Source organism: Abramis brama (assembly GCF_963993115.1).
Source record: "Abramis brama genome assembly, chromosome: 3".
Taxonomy (NCBI): Eukaryota; Metazoa; Chordata; class Actinopteri; order Cypriniformes; family Leuciscidae; genus Abramis; species Abramis brama.
The window spans coordinates 43,731,061-43,744,365 of NC_139965.1; the positions used below are offsets into that span (position 1 = coordinate 43,731,061).

The following is a 13,305-nucleotide window of genomic DNA, read 5'->3' on the forward strand; positions in this document are numbered from 1 at the left end:
GTAGATTATGTCTAGAAAACTATTACAATACCCATTTATAGCTGTGGAATCATGTTAGGTTTTTCTGTGTAAACTTTCTTTTTGGTCAGTTTACAACCCTAATGTGTTTTTTTTTTTTTTAAATATATATTTTAAAATAAAATCATTTAAATATTTTAAAATGCAATTAAATAGATAAAAAATACTGCAAAATAACATTGTATGTTTAGGAAATCTTTGGCAGCAACATTTTCTCAATTGTCTTGTCATTGGCAGTAGTGGTAAACAGTCATTTAGGCAATTTGGGACCCTGAATAGGACACACGGACACATGTAATCCCCCTACATTCCAATGCCTTTGTGCTATTTGAGTCGAGATCATTTACCTTTTTCCTGCCTTCATGAGAGAGAGAGAGAGAGAGAGAGAGAGCATTTATGAAGTTAAATATACAGAGACGTAGTCTTGATTGATTCCTTCATCTAAAGCATCTGTGCATATCCAAACACACAATCTCAAGACAGAATACACATCATGAGAAGTGTTTGCAGATATGTCATTAGCTAGCGGTTCTCTTTACTTCCACCTCCCTCACTTTTCCTTATTTCATTATTCATTGCGTCTGCCTCCCTTTCTTTTCTGTTTTCTCATCTCATCTATGATTGTCAGGGAGGAGCGCCATAGACATGCAGGCCAAGCACTAAGTCTCCTCCATGTCTGCTGATGAAGAGACTTTTTTTTGTCTCTTGGAAGTAGATATGAAGTTAATCTTTTTCTTAAACAATCAAACAAGATAGATGATACACTGCATTGCACTACAGAGAGGGGACGTGAAAGAGAAACAGCATAACATAACAAAACATGAAAATGTAAAAATAATGTGTTCTTATGTTGTTGACTATTTTTTTTGGATGCTTAGTTCAGTAATTTTGGTGAAGATTTAGTCGCCTAGTCAATTAAGACTTTTTTTTATTTTCTTTAAGTTGATTTTTTTTTTTTTTTTAAATGCATAAGTTCTGCTCATCCCAGATTTTGATTTCTTACATTGTTAATACTTTGAGAAAGATCTTGGTGCAAGTTTATATCTGACATCCCCTGTCTATTTTTTCTTTCTTCAGCAGACATGTCCTCTCCCAGCATGAAGAAGCCAGAGAAGACATTATTCAGCCCTACATCTCCACAGGACTCTTCACCTCGGCTCAGCACCTTCCCCCAGCACCACCACCCAGGACTGACCACCGTTGGCCATAGTGGTATTACTTTTCTAAAAATACTTCTCACAATCCTTCCCTGATTCAAGCAAACCTTCTAACAACCACTGAACATTCTGAACGTTAATGCTGCCTTAAAGCACAGAATGTTCTGCTTACTGTATGAGTTCGATTGTTGAATTTTTATTGTGATCTTAAACTGAAACGGGCAATTTCATTATGTCTTTCTGTTTCACTTCCTCCCAAAATAATTTTAAGCCTAGTAAAATACAAGCATGTGCATTAGGTGTGTATAGTAATTGAAGTTTTTATCATTTTCGTACTGCCACTAGGGCAAAAAAGAAAAAAAGAATCACAGTCAAAATGCAAGGCAGAGAGAGAGATTATCTAATATCCATATCTAACTGATGATCTGCACTTCCTTCAGACTGGGCTGTCTTACAGCCCGTCGTTTAAAGGAATCCACAAAACTCCCACACTGGCGAGCTAACTTTTTTCAGGCTCGAGTGTCTCGCTGTCTGTATGTACATCTGTCATCTCCTCCGATATGATTTTGTGCGGCAGTAGTAGTTACACACTGCTTCATCTTCTTTTTTAATTTTATCACAACAACCAGGGTTACTGTGCAATATCACCACCTACTATGTTGGTGTGTATATGAGCATTATTTACAAGTTTTAGTATAAGTATTAACATGATATTTATATTATTTTTTTATATCACGATTATCATCAGTACCACTGTAACTGTCACAGAGATCTATTGATGTTCTTCATCAACACAAAATGTTTATGACAAATACCATTTTGTTTCCACCATAATTCTTTAAATGACACGACTTCGGGAAAGTCAGGGCTTAAAGGAGCCGTATGTAAGATTGTGGCCAAAACTGGTACTGCAATCACTTTCAAATTACTGTAGAGCGGTGTATCCCCTCCCCCTCCCCCCTGACTCGAGGTTGCCAGATAGGCTGCAGGATCCAGCACAAACGTTTGTAGCTGCAGCTGTGGTAACTAGAGCTGAGCTGGCAACCCGGATGCCGAAACACTACTGACTTCGTGATTGGTAGATAGGTGGAGGGTGGCGCTTCAGGCCAAAACACAAGATGACAACATCAACATCAGTTGAGGGCTGCAACTTCACTTTTTAAATGACAATATCCTGGCTGTACTACTGTTGTCAGTGATATAAGTATTTGAAATGAACATGATTTCTTAATGTCTAGTGACATATCAGAGCCATTTTATGATTAATTGAAATACATTTCTTACATACAGCTCCTTTAAACAATATTCCAAATTTCTCACTGGTAGACATGACTTTATGGGTGATGTTCATGCTCTCTCAGCCCTTAAATATATTCATTTCCGACATGATTTGAACATAGCATTTTAAACATTTTTACATAGGTTTTATGTAAATGTGTGGTATGGCTTTTTGATAATGACCCATGAGAAAAACTTTCATTGAGTTGTACATGTTGTCAAATTAAAATCTATTAGTAAAGTAGTTGTTTTCTCTGCATGTGCAGTAATTTCCACAAGGAGTCCACCTCCGCATTCTCCGCTGCAGTTTTCCGCCCCTGCCATCCATCCCCCTGCCCCCTCGCCCTACATCTCTCATGGCGCCATCCGCTACCCGCCGCACCTCAACCCACCCGACTCCCTCAAGAACTACATGCAGTCTTACGACCCGTCCAGCCCACAGAGCAGCCAGGTATGTATGGAGTACTCACTTACACGCACAAAGACTAACGTACACGCGCATTAACCCAGACCCTAATGCAATCATACATAATTAGTACAGTTTATCTGTACTAGAACAGAGCCTTTAAATCTCATGACTGTGTGTGCATTGTCCACAATACATAATAGATGCCAGCTGTTAAAATAGGGTGTTGGTTTAACGTCTCAGTTGAAATATTCCCTTTCCTGAGACGCGCAAGAACAGATTCACATTTATAAAATACTTGAAATAACATGCATCACGTGTACCGTAAATTCTCCAATCATAATCATCATGTTGTCACATATGTTAACCATACCGTGAGCTAAAGGCGCTCTACCCCCTAAAACTAATGAGACCCTCATTGTAAGAGCACATGCTGTAAACACAAAGGTGCTTTAGCGCAGTTTTCTTCTTTTTCTGCCTCTACCTCTCATTGCCTGTCTGTCTTGGTGTCTCTGGTTGTTCCCAGTGCATCGGACTCAAGTTTGATTAACAGGCCACATTGTTTCAGCACAGTAATTGACCCAGTTTAGCTAACGAACACAAAATCATTAGTGGTTTTCTCTGTCGGCGCCTTGTCTATATCAGCTCCGAGCCGAGCGCGAAGCCAAACGACGGCCTCTTCATCGCTGTGGCGACTGTTTACCAGCAGCGGCGTAAATTAAGCGAATGGGAATGAAAAGAGAGAGAGGAAAAAACGCAACAACAAAAGCAAGTCAATAAACACTCCAACCATGGCAGCCACTGCGCATTAGCACTAACACACATGCACTCAATGTGTCTCTATAAAAACTACTTGAGATTCCCTAAAGTATGAATTAAGAGAAAATATGGGGAATATTTATTGTATTTATTGTATCATATAATTTAATATAGGCCATTATGTCTTCATTGTTATGTGAAAAAAACAACAATATGTAAAACACTAGCTTTACCTCATTCCTGTTAATTAAAGGACTTGGATGTTTTGACTCCTCCACCTTAGCAGGTGATGGATGGGGCTCTTGTTGAATAGAATTTTAAAGAACTTTGTGCATCTCTGCCAAGCAGCTCAGACTGTCCCGCTCATCTTAATTAGTACCACAAAATTTAAAAAAATTCCAAGCCTCTCTAAACATTTTGTTAAGGGGAAATTTAAACTCCGTTTATTTTGGATTTCATTGCGGTTGGTTAACACTTACAGTTCCATTTAGCTTGAAGATATTTGATACCGCTCTTGTGTTGCTTAAACTATGCGGAAGTGTGGAAAGTCAATAACAACAACAAAAAAAGAGGTAAAGTTAGAGTGGGTAATTCAGTACAAGGATCTAATTTGCTTGTGGTATAAACATTATAACACAGTCTCTCTCATTTTTTAACCTGATTGGGGAAAATCAGTTTTGTTTAAAACAATGTATTAAGAATTTAACAAAAGCAAAACTAGTATAAGAAATATCTGCTGTGATTTGATACGTTGGGAAACACAGCGCTGATTGTCTGAGGGATTTCTTCTTTTTCTGTGTGATTGAAGCGAGGTTTCGATATGACAGAGTTTTATATCCCCGCCGCTCAAACAGTAAACAAAGGGCTCATAGACTGGACGGGGCATAGCACGCTGGAACTGTTACTTGGGAGAAACCGCAGGGAACGATAAAGGTCGTAAATATTTGCCGTTGCCGGGGTCTGGAGCTTGGTGAGGGGAGATCGCTCTGCAAATAACATGGGGCATATAATCGGGTGGATGGGAGCCAGGATGTTTTTATGCTTGCTTTAACGCAGATTATATTACACCCTAATTAAACATTCTATTCACATTGGGGAACCCCATGGACACCATTCTCTTTCATAAAGGCCTGTTTGAGTTTTGAACTTAGGGCCCCGCTATGTGAATTCAGTCGAGTCTGTCTCCTGCAGTCCAGAGTAGAAGGAGGTAGACGCTCGCTCTGTGTCTGCGTCTGAATCCTGTGTTCCCCTCTCTTTTTCTGGTTTTTGTATCAACTAAGTCATGAAAAGTGCACACTCAGCTGTCTAGCGCCAGTGCCAGAAGAAAATGGGAGAACATCAAAAGATGTGTTAATCTGCCCATAATCACAGACAACAAAAAGAAATGACCATGATCATTAGCTTCATTAAAAAAACATGTAACCATGTGGCCTGTTATGCTAACAGACTACTTTTTTTCCTCTGAATGCCACAGCCGAACAGCAGTGGTCAGGTACTGGGGAAAGTGCCCGGTCACTTCACGCCAGTACTGGCCCCCTCGCCCCACCACGGCACGGTCAGACCAGTGTCTCTCTCGATGGCTGACACCAAGCCAATCACCACATCCTCAGAGGGTGAGTTACTCCCATCTCTACGCTACCGCTGTCACAAGGCTGCATCTAATTTGGTCAAAAAAATACAGTAAAATTAGTAATATTGTGAAATTGTATTACAATTTTATTACAAAAATCTGTCTTCTATTGTAATGTATTTTAATAATTTATTTTTGTGATGGCAAAGCTGTATTTTCAGCAGCCTTTACACCAGTCTTCAGTCTCTCATGATCTTTCAGAAATCATTCTAATATGCTGATATGGTCCTTAAAACACATTTCTTATTATTATCACAGTTGAAAACAGTTCCTCAGAATTCTTTGATGAATAGAAAGTTCAAAAGAACAGCATTTGTTTGAAATAGAAATCTTTAACATCATAAATGTCTTTACTATCACTTTTGATCACCTAAATGTGGGTCCTTGATGAATAAAAGTGTTAATTAATTAATTCATTGATAATAAAAAAACTGTACTGAGCCCAAACTTTAGAACAGTATAGTGTATTACTTGTGTCTACTCCAGCTGTATTAATATACTGTATTTGAATGTATATTTAGGTTATTCGGCTCCAGGCACCCCCACTGCCAATCGTTTTGTGGGACTGAGCTCCAGAGACCCAACCTTTCTTCACCAGCAACAGGTGAGATATGACCCACCCTCTTTACCGTTCTCTTTTTTCCCCGTTCTCTCTCAAATCCCCATCCAGCTGTTCTATATTCCCAACAGGTATCAGAGCTGTCAGACAGGTAGCACATCAAATAATCTGGTCATGAAATGTAGGCACTGTTGTGGTCCTGTGAAGATACAGGGCTGTTGAGACAAAATGAGGAGGAAACTCTTGACATTTGCTTTGTGTCAGCATTTGTTAATTGAATGCACCTATTGGGCACAAGTGACATATTCTAAGACACTGTGTAGGATATTGTATTTATAAAGCGTTTAATGCTATTGACATTCCTGGCAAGCTCTCCTCTGTTACTCACAATTATTGAGCACATCTTTCCACTTGCTCTATAACCACGGTCACGTTTAGAGGTTTATGGTTTTTGCAAGTGTGGGTGAATGTCACTTTTATGAATAATCCGTTGGTTTCCATAAATTCATACATATTTAGAGTCAACATTTTTATAAATAAGTTAAGACTAAACCAAGGCATTTTCTGTTAAGTACCCTGAAAATAAATACAGTGGCCCCCAAAAGTTAGGTGGACAACTAAGCCATACTTGTGTATAAATATCTTTGCAAAATATCAAACCAACAAATAACGCTAGACATTTTCTCAGAACTAACTTTACTTTTTTTCAAATTTTTGCAGTTAACCAAATGGTTTCAGTGTGATTACACATAGGTGTCCTAGCAGATTGACCACAGGTGTATATCCTCACATTAGCTATGGACATGTCCGATTAACATTTGACAACCAGCAAGTGTTCAAACACATTTCACTTTTTTAAACAGTTTAAACTTTTTGCTGTTTAAACATTCACTTTTTTCCAAAACTCTTTCTTTAAAATATAAGCCTCTAAGTTTGATGTTTTATTACTTAACACGGTGATAGTCCTACATTTTAAGTGTGCTTTAAGTGTCAAAATACTTTTTGGGGCCACTGTAGAATTTAGACAGACATTAGTACATAATGCTTATACTTATTGAAATCAAGTAGTTTCAGACTGTCCAATTTAATTCAGTTTTTATACCATTTGGTTTATGTTCATGTTAAAAAGTAATTGATGAATTTATTTACAGCAGGGGATGTTTGTTGGACTTGATTTTTTTTATTGCTATCACATCCCTTGAGACCAATTCCAACATAAAATCTATCTTGTCTTAGGGTTAAAACTACTGTGCAACAAAAGCTAGCATTGTCTTCAGATGGACAAAATGATATATGACTAAATGCAGTACTTAACGTGAGCGATATTGGTTTATGTCAGGCTCGGCTTATAAGGTATTTGGTGAAATGATCATTTTTGGCAAAACACTGTATTGTATAAAGAGTAATAGTGTAGTGCGTGTGTGCGATGGCCCTCTGCAGCATGAAAGGGCTGGTCTGAGGCCAGTATTTTCCACCCTCTAATTGAATTCATCTGCATGCGGCGACATCATAATTAGTGGTTTTCTCTTGCCCTGCTCCTGAGTTACAGTAATGGCAAGCCTCGCTTTTATTGCTCTCTGGTTTTGCATACTTGGACGGGGCCAAGAAATGTACAGCTCACCAACAGGGACAGTGCTGCAGGCCTTATTTAAAAAAAAAAAACATGGGGCGGTTTTCTTCATTGAGAATTATTTTATAAAGATGCAGAAGTTGAATGGACGGATAGATGGTGTAACTGGATATAATGAAAGGACTGAAATTGATAACAGCGATTCAGTGTGTGAGCTGGATGAATGAGTGATTATAATATCTTTTAGCAGGTATCGCATGTAGGCACCGCAGCTGCTGTAGTGTCTCATACGGTTTAATGCCTTTTGTTTTAGCTGTAGTTCACTTAACAGGGAGAGGGATCAGATGTAGACAGGATGATATATCAACCATCTATCATGTTTATATGAGCTGGAGCTTTTGTTTGTCTTCAGAAGTGAGAATTGTATAGCCAGTCCTGACCCGAGTTAACCTGCGGCCATTGAGCTGGCGCTTTCGCTGGGTAAATAATGTCTTCCGTACACAGCAGCCTTTATTCTGAGTGATTTATCATAGGATATTATGAGATGTATTGACACCTGTGTTCCCCTGCTGAGCTTTTGTCAGGGCATGCGGTGTGACGCGTGGGGCGTATGGATTACAGCCGTCGCTGTGGCGTCACCTTACAGACCCGTAGCGCTCCTTTCCCAGCATGCTGTGGGGCAGGGTGCTGCCTTCAGCTCAGCCAGGCCGTCTGAAAACCGAGAAAGCTCCAGACGCTCAGCGGGACGCTTTCTTTCTCTCTCTGTTCCTTAATGCCTCCTCTCATTCTCTCACTGTTCACTCAAATCTAAGCTTTTTTTCCCCTCTCTCTTTACCTCATTTTGTGTTTCTTTCTTTCCTTTCCTTTCCTTTCTTTTCTTTTTCTCTCTTTCTATCCCTGTATTCCTCTTGTAGGGCCTAGCATCGAGAGGGTCTATGTATAAGCTCAAACACACCCTCGCTATAATGACTCCATTACATAAGCATTCATGCCGTGTCTTTAGCCTCCGTTTACTGGAGTCAGTAAATCAAGCGGGTGTGTCCATACATACATAATCACTCCTGCTATTGGTCCCATAGCAACCGTTTGAGCTTATTTCATTTACAAGAACCATCTGTATGCTTATAACCCCTATGTAAGATGTTGAGACGTAGCTGCTTGTGATTTGTGGCCCCAGGTCCTTCAGATAATATGCTTGTAGTCTGTTGTCGCAGCACGCATACATTGTATGATATGGTGCTCAGACTCTGAAGTGGCAGCTTTGGGATGGCAGCCATTATAGTAATGGACAGTTTCCTGTGATAAGCCATAGAGACAATTCATCTGGAGTACGGACAGTGTCACATAGAGCCGTGGACATGTGTTTATTGGAACAGTAAAAGAAAGCTTTAGTGGTCATCTGCATTGGTGTTTCAAAGGCTGACAGTGTTATCTAGAAAAAATGCCTGCCGATAACCAGAATAATGCTGATACATATGCATAGCACAAATTGAGAATACCAAGTATGATGACTCTGAGTTAATTACAGACTATTATTTGGCCATTTTGAGAATATCTGCTTTGGACGATAACTGTGACCAACTGACCTATCAACATAAGGGTTAGGTATTCACAATCCATATACATACTTTATCAGTTATTGGCTGATTTTAGAGATTTTATTGTTCATGCTCATTTAAGTGTCTTTACATTTAGATTACCTTTGATGTGTTCTGATGCTCACTTAAAGTTAATCTTTAAATACTATTATTACTGTAAACTTTTTTTTGTCAAAAATTTTGTGTACACACCATTGGTGTTGGTAAAAAATATTTTTACAGGAATTAAAATTTTTATTCAGCAACGTTGCAGTAAAGACTTATGCCATAAAATTACATTTTTAGATATAGTACAATAGTAATGTTTTGACTTTTTTTGACCAAATAAATGCAGCCTTGGCGAGCATAAGAGGTATCGTAAAAAAAAAATCAGAGCCTTTCTCTTAAATGGTTCATTGTCTGAAATGTATTTTCTCCCAACCTAGCAACCATGAATATACTATATTAAAAGTATAAATGTAGCAGTTTAATGTTTTGTCTAACGGTTTGTAGAGCTAAATATGCATATTTCTATATATGATGCATCAGACATAAAACAGATGACCAGTTATTCACGGATTACCTTATAGCAGGGGTGGGCAATTCTGGCCCTCGAGATCCATCCATCCAAGTGGATCTTGAGGGCCAGAGATTTCCCCACCTGCCTTAAAGTATGATCACAATGGCCCTGTTGTTAAATCAAGCTCATTCACAACTTACTCAAAACCCAAACACACAGGGGAGAATGACAGATGAGCATTCGTGCACACAATCCAACAGCACCTGCTCTAGACTGATACCCCTCTGTAATTTGTTTGTGAAAACACCAGTGATGAGAAGATTTCATTAGCCGCTTTCCCCAGGGGTTCTTCCCTTTCTCTTTCAGCATTTCAGTTCTCCCTCCGTTCTCTCTCGACCAGTGATCACAATCTTTGGCTTTATCTAATGCAAACATGTTAAAGCAACCACCACTCACAGCTGTGAAGGTGCTAGCGCTGCTGTAGCATAACTCTGTGATCCGCTGGTGCCAGTGACAGATGGCACCTGTGATCAGATAACTGCCGACCTCAAGCCTTGAGCTTGTGTCTCGCTATTATGTTTTTGAAGCCAACATACTGTGGCATTTTATACCTCATTGTGGCACTTTAGTTGTTTCATTATAGATAAGACCATTTAGTTCAGTTAATAGCGGTACTCCACTAAAATAGCACTTGTGCTTTGATTAAAATTCAAGGTAGGAGAAAATGTTTTATTTTTTGATCTATTTATTTTTATATTTTTATTTTTTTCATTTGTTTTTTTCTTCTTTCTTTTTAATTTTTTGGAGCTAGAGACCCTCAGTGCTGACATTTTTAAGAAACCTTTTTTAACAAGTACAGTACCTACAGTACTACAGTTTTTTTACCTTCTAGTGTATTGTGTGGTTTCAGAGATCTTAAACACTGAGGATACATTCAGTGCAACTCCTCATCACCATATTGTATGAGTGTGTGTTTTTTTCAATGTGTGGGGTCGACCAAAACAGGATGAATGAATGTGCACTACCAAAACAGTCTGATATAGCTGACCTCAGACTTTGCCCCAGTGCCATTGTTTTCTGGCTTCAGGTCACTCGAGAACACACACACTCTCTCTCACACACACACACATACACACACTGTCACACTCGTTGCTGGAGTTTGTTAAAGTAGTGTTGGCAGTACTGACGGAGGTGGATATCCGCACATAGCAATGTGAAAATACCTCACATATTTCTCTATTAGTCACTCTTATTAGAGCATGTTCAGCTTAATGGCACTTTTTTATTTTTCCCTCAAAATGTAAGAGTCAGATTATTTATAAGATTTTTTTTTTTTTTTCAAAGAAGTTAACTTTTATTCGGCAAGGATCAAAAGTCTTTGTCAAAAGTGACAAAGACTTCTACATTATTACGACAAAAACTTGCTTTGATCTTTCTATTAATCAGAGAATCCTGAAAGAAAGATTCTCCACAAAAATATTTCCATGTTTTCCACAAAAACTATTAAACAGCACAACTATTTTCAACATTGACAATAATAAGAAATGTTACTGGAACACCAAATCAGTCAGTTAGAATGTTTTTTGAAGGCTCATGTGACAATAAAGACCGGCTGCTGAAAATGTACATAAACCTTAAAAAAAAATCTTACTGACCCCAAACTTTTGAGCAGCAGTGTATAATATGAATTAAAGTTTAATTAGATAAAAATGTATTTACACATAACATGTAGTTACAATGTTTTCCCTGCTGAATATGTAGTACATATAATTTGATATATATCCACAACACCCGTGACAGGACCTCCATGCTACTGGTGAAGTTCCTGTTCAGTGTTAGCACTTCTCACCTAATTTATGTGGCTTTCACTCTGGGAAATGTGTGTTTCAGCCACCCAAAAGTCTCCGGGGTGAGCACTAAAGCATCTTTGAAGTAAATATAGAAAATCAATTATTCACCCTCCTAGATTTATTGCGATGGAAATGGATTTGATTTGGGAGTCTACAGGTCCTTTCCAGATATAGCAGGAACTATTGACAGAGTACCATTGAATATTCAGAGAGCAAATATACCTGATGAAGGCTCATATAGCACTCGTGTGTCTGACAGGGCAGTGACGTTCATTAGCAAAAGTGTCATGATTTACTCTAATGTCGTTGTTTGTTGATGGCTTCTCACACTTTCATGCACACAATTTGTTGCATGTTTGTGTGTAAATGTGACCAGTTTTTTTATTTTTCCCTCTCATCTACACTGACATTTTCAAAAACTGGTGCTTTGTAAATTGTGACGACCAAGAACAATTTTAATCTACTGGCCAAGATTAGTCTCTCACATAGCATGTTTCATGTTATGCTTCAGTGAAAACAGGCTGCTTTTACAATATCTAACAGCAGTGAAGTGACCGTAACTGCATGCACCACTTGGAATGCATGTGCTTCCTCCCATTCGAGTGCATTCTGGGATAGATGAATAACCTCCATGTAACCCAGCTCACATTTTTGTATACTAACCACTTCTTTTGCTTTCAGGACGATTATTATAACCCTAATGGTATTGCATGCCACATGTGACAATTGCCTTTTGTTTGTGTACATTTTTTATGGCAACTTTCTTTCAATGGAATTGCAATTTAAATTAGGCATAATTTTAGGCCTAGAACAGAAGATTTAAGATCTAATATGACCATTAGTGATGGTGTTTTCTTATTCTAGTAATGTAAGATTAACATCAGATAAATGTAAGAATATGTGTTGAGATAAGCTTAGGTCTTGCTCCAGGTCTTGTTGCATGCTAAATGTGTGTTAGTGCCGTTGTGCTAGCCCAGTTGTCTGACTGAGAGGTGTTTGATTGACAGCTGAGGATTTGTGACTGGCCCGTGAATCAAAACATCAGGTCATATGGCTCAGAGGAGGCTTTGGGGATTTCTTGGCAAAGGTAAACGTTTCCTTTATTTTTAACCCACCTCTCCATTTAATATTACTATGTACAACCTATATCTGCAATAGTCCAACACCCCCACCAACCCAGTCCAGATCAAGCCCCCTTTTCTGTGTTTTTGCACTCATCGCAAAAGTGTATTTGTGATGAATTTTGTTCATGTATTCGTGTTTAAGGCCATGAGTGCATCACTCATTCATGTAATGGCTAAATATGTCATGAAAGATAAAGATAAGCAAACAACATGATAGAAAATTTAATATGTTCTAATTTGCATTTTGACTTCTAACTATATTTCCAAATGTTTTAGGTCCATCTCCTTTGATGTTCAATAAACTTTGGTTTCTCAAAGTGTAATAAGTGGAACTTCACACACCTTTTTCAGCTGTCGCAAGACTGTTTCTGTGCACATCTGGATGAGCAATCTGCGGCCAAATTCATATAATCTTCACACATCACAGTGCATTTGCTTGAGAGATTTTAAAGGGATAGTTCACCCAAAAATGCGCATTAGGTGTAAGTAGTCTGCGAATGGCCGTTTTAGCAAGAATTTTACTTTGTAACCTGTTAAATATGAACATTTTTCTTACACAAACTCATCGCTTTGCTTTAGAATGCCTTTATTAACCCCCCTGGTGTGTGGATAGATGCACTTTTATGGACTTCAAAACAGAAACGGCCATTCACTGCCATTATAACGCTTGGAAGAGCCAGGACGTTTTTTAATATAACTTTTGATTGTATTCGTCTGAAAGAAGAAATGTCATATACACCTAGGATGACTTGAGGGTGAGTAAATCATGGGCTAATTTTCATTTTTGGGTGAACTATCCCTTTAATGTTGAAAGTGGTGGATTTGTTGGTTGTAGCTGCTACATTTGGATGAAATTA

General features: G+C 38.5%; 1 protein-coding gene across 18 annotated transcripts in view; it reads left to right on the forward strand.

Moving 5' to 3' along the window:
• The window catches only part of LOC311079499 (nuclear factor 1 B-type-like), a 99,354-nt gene that overhangs the window by 78,911 nt on the left and 7,138 nt on the right, over nt 1-13,305 (forward strand). For 3 of the 18 annotated variants that reach the window (XM_084108964.1, XM_084108966.1, XM_084108980.1), the window contains exons 7-11: nt 1,096-1,230; nt 2,720-2,904; nt 5,093-5,231; nt 5,770-5,852; nt 12,332-12,411. In XM_084108964.1, coding sequence (XP_083965090.1) covers nt 1,096-1,230; nt 2,720-2,904; nt 5,093-5,231; nt 5,770-5,852; nt 12,332-12,411 — 622 coding nt within the window. Of the gene's footprint in view, nt 1-1,095; nt 1,231-2,698; nt 2,905-5,092; nt 5,232-5,769; nt 5,853-12,331; nt 12,412-13,305 lie in introns of all 18 variants that reach the window. The other 15 variants (XM_084108969.1, XM_084108973.1, XM_084108972.1 and 12 more) reach the window with 8 other exon arrangements.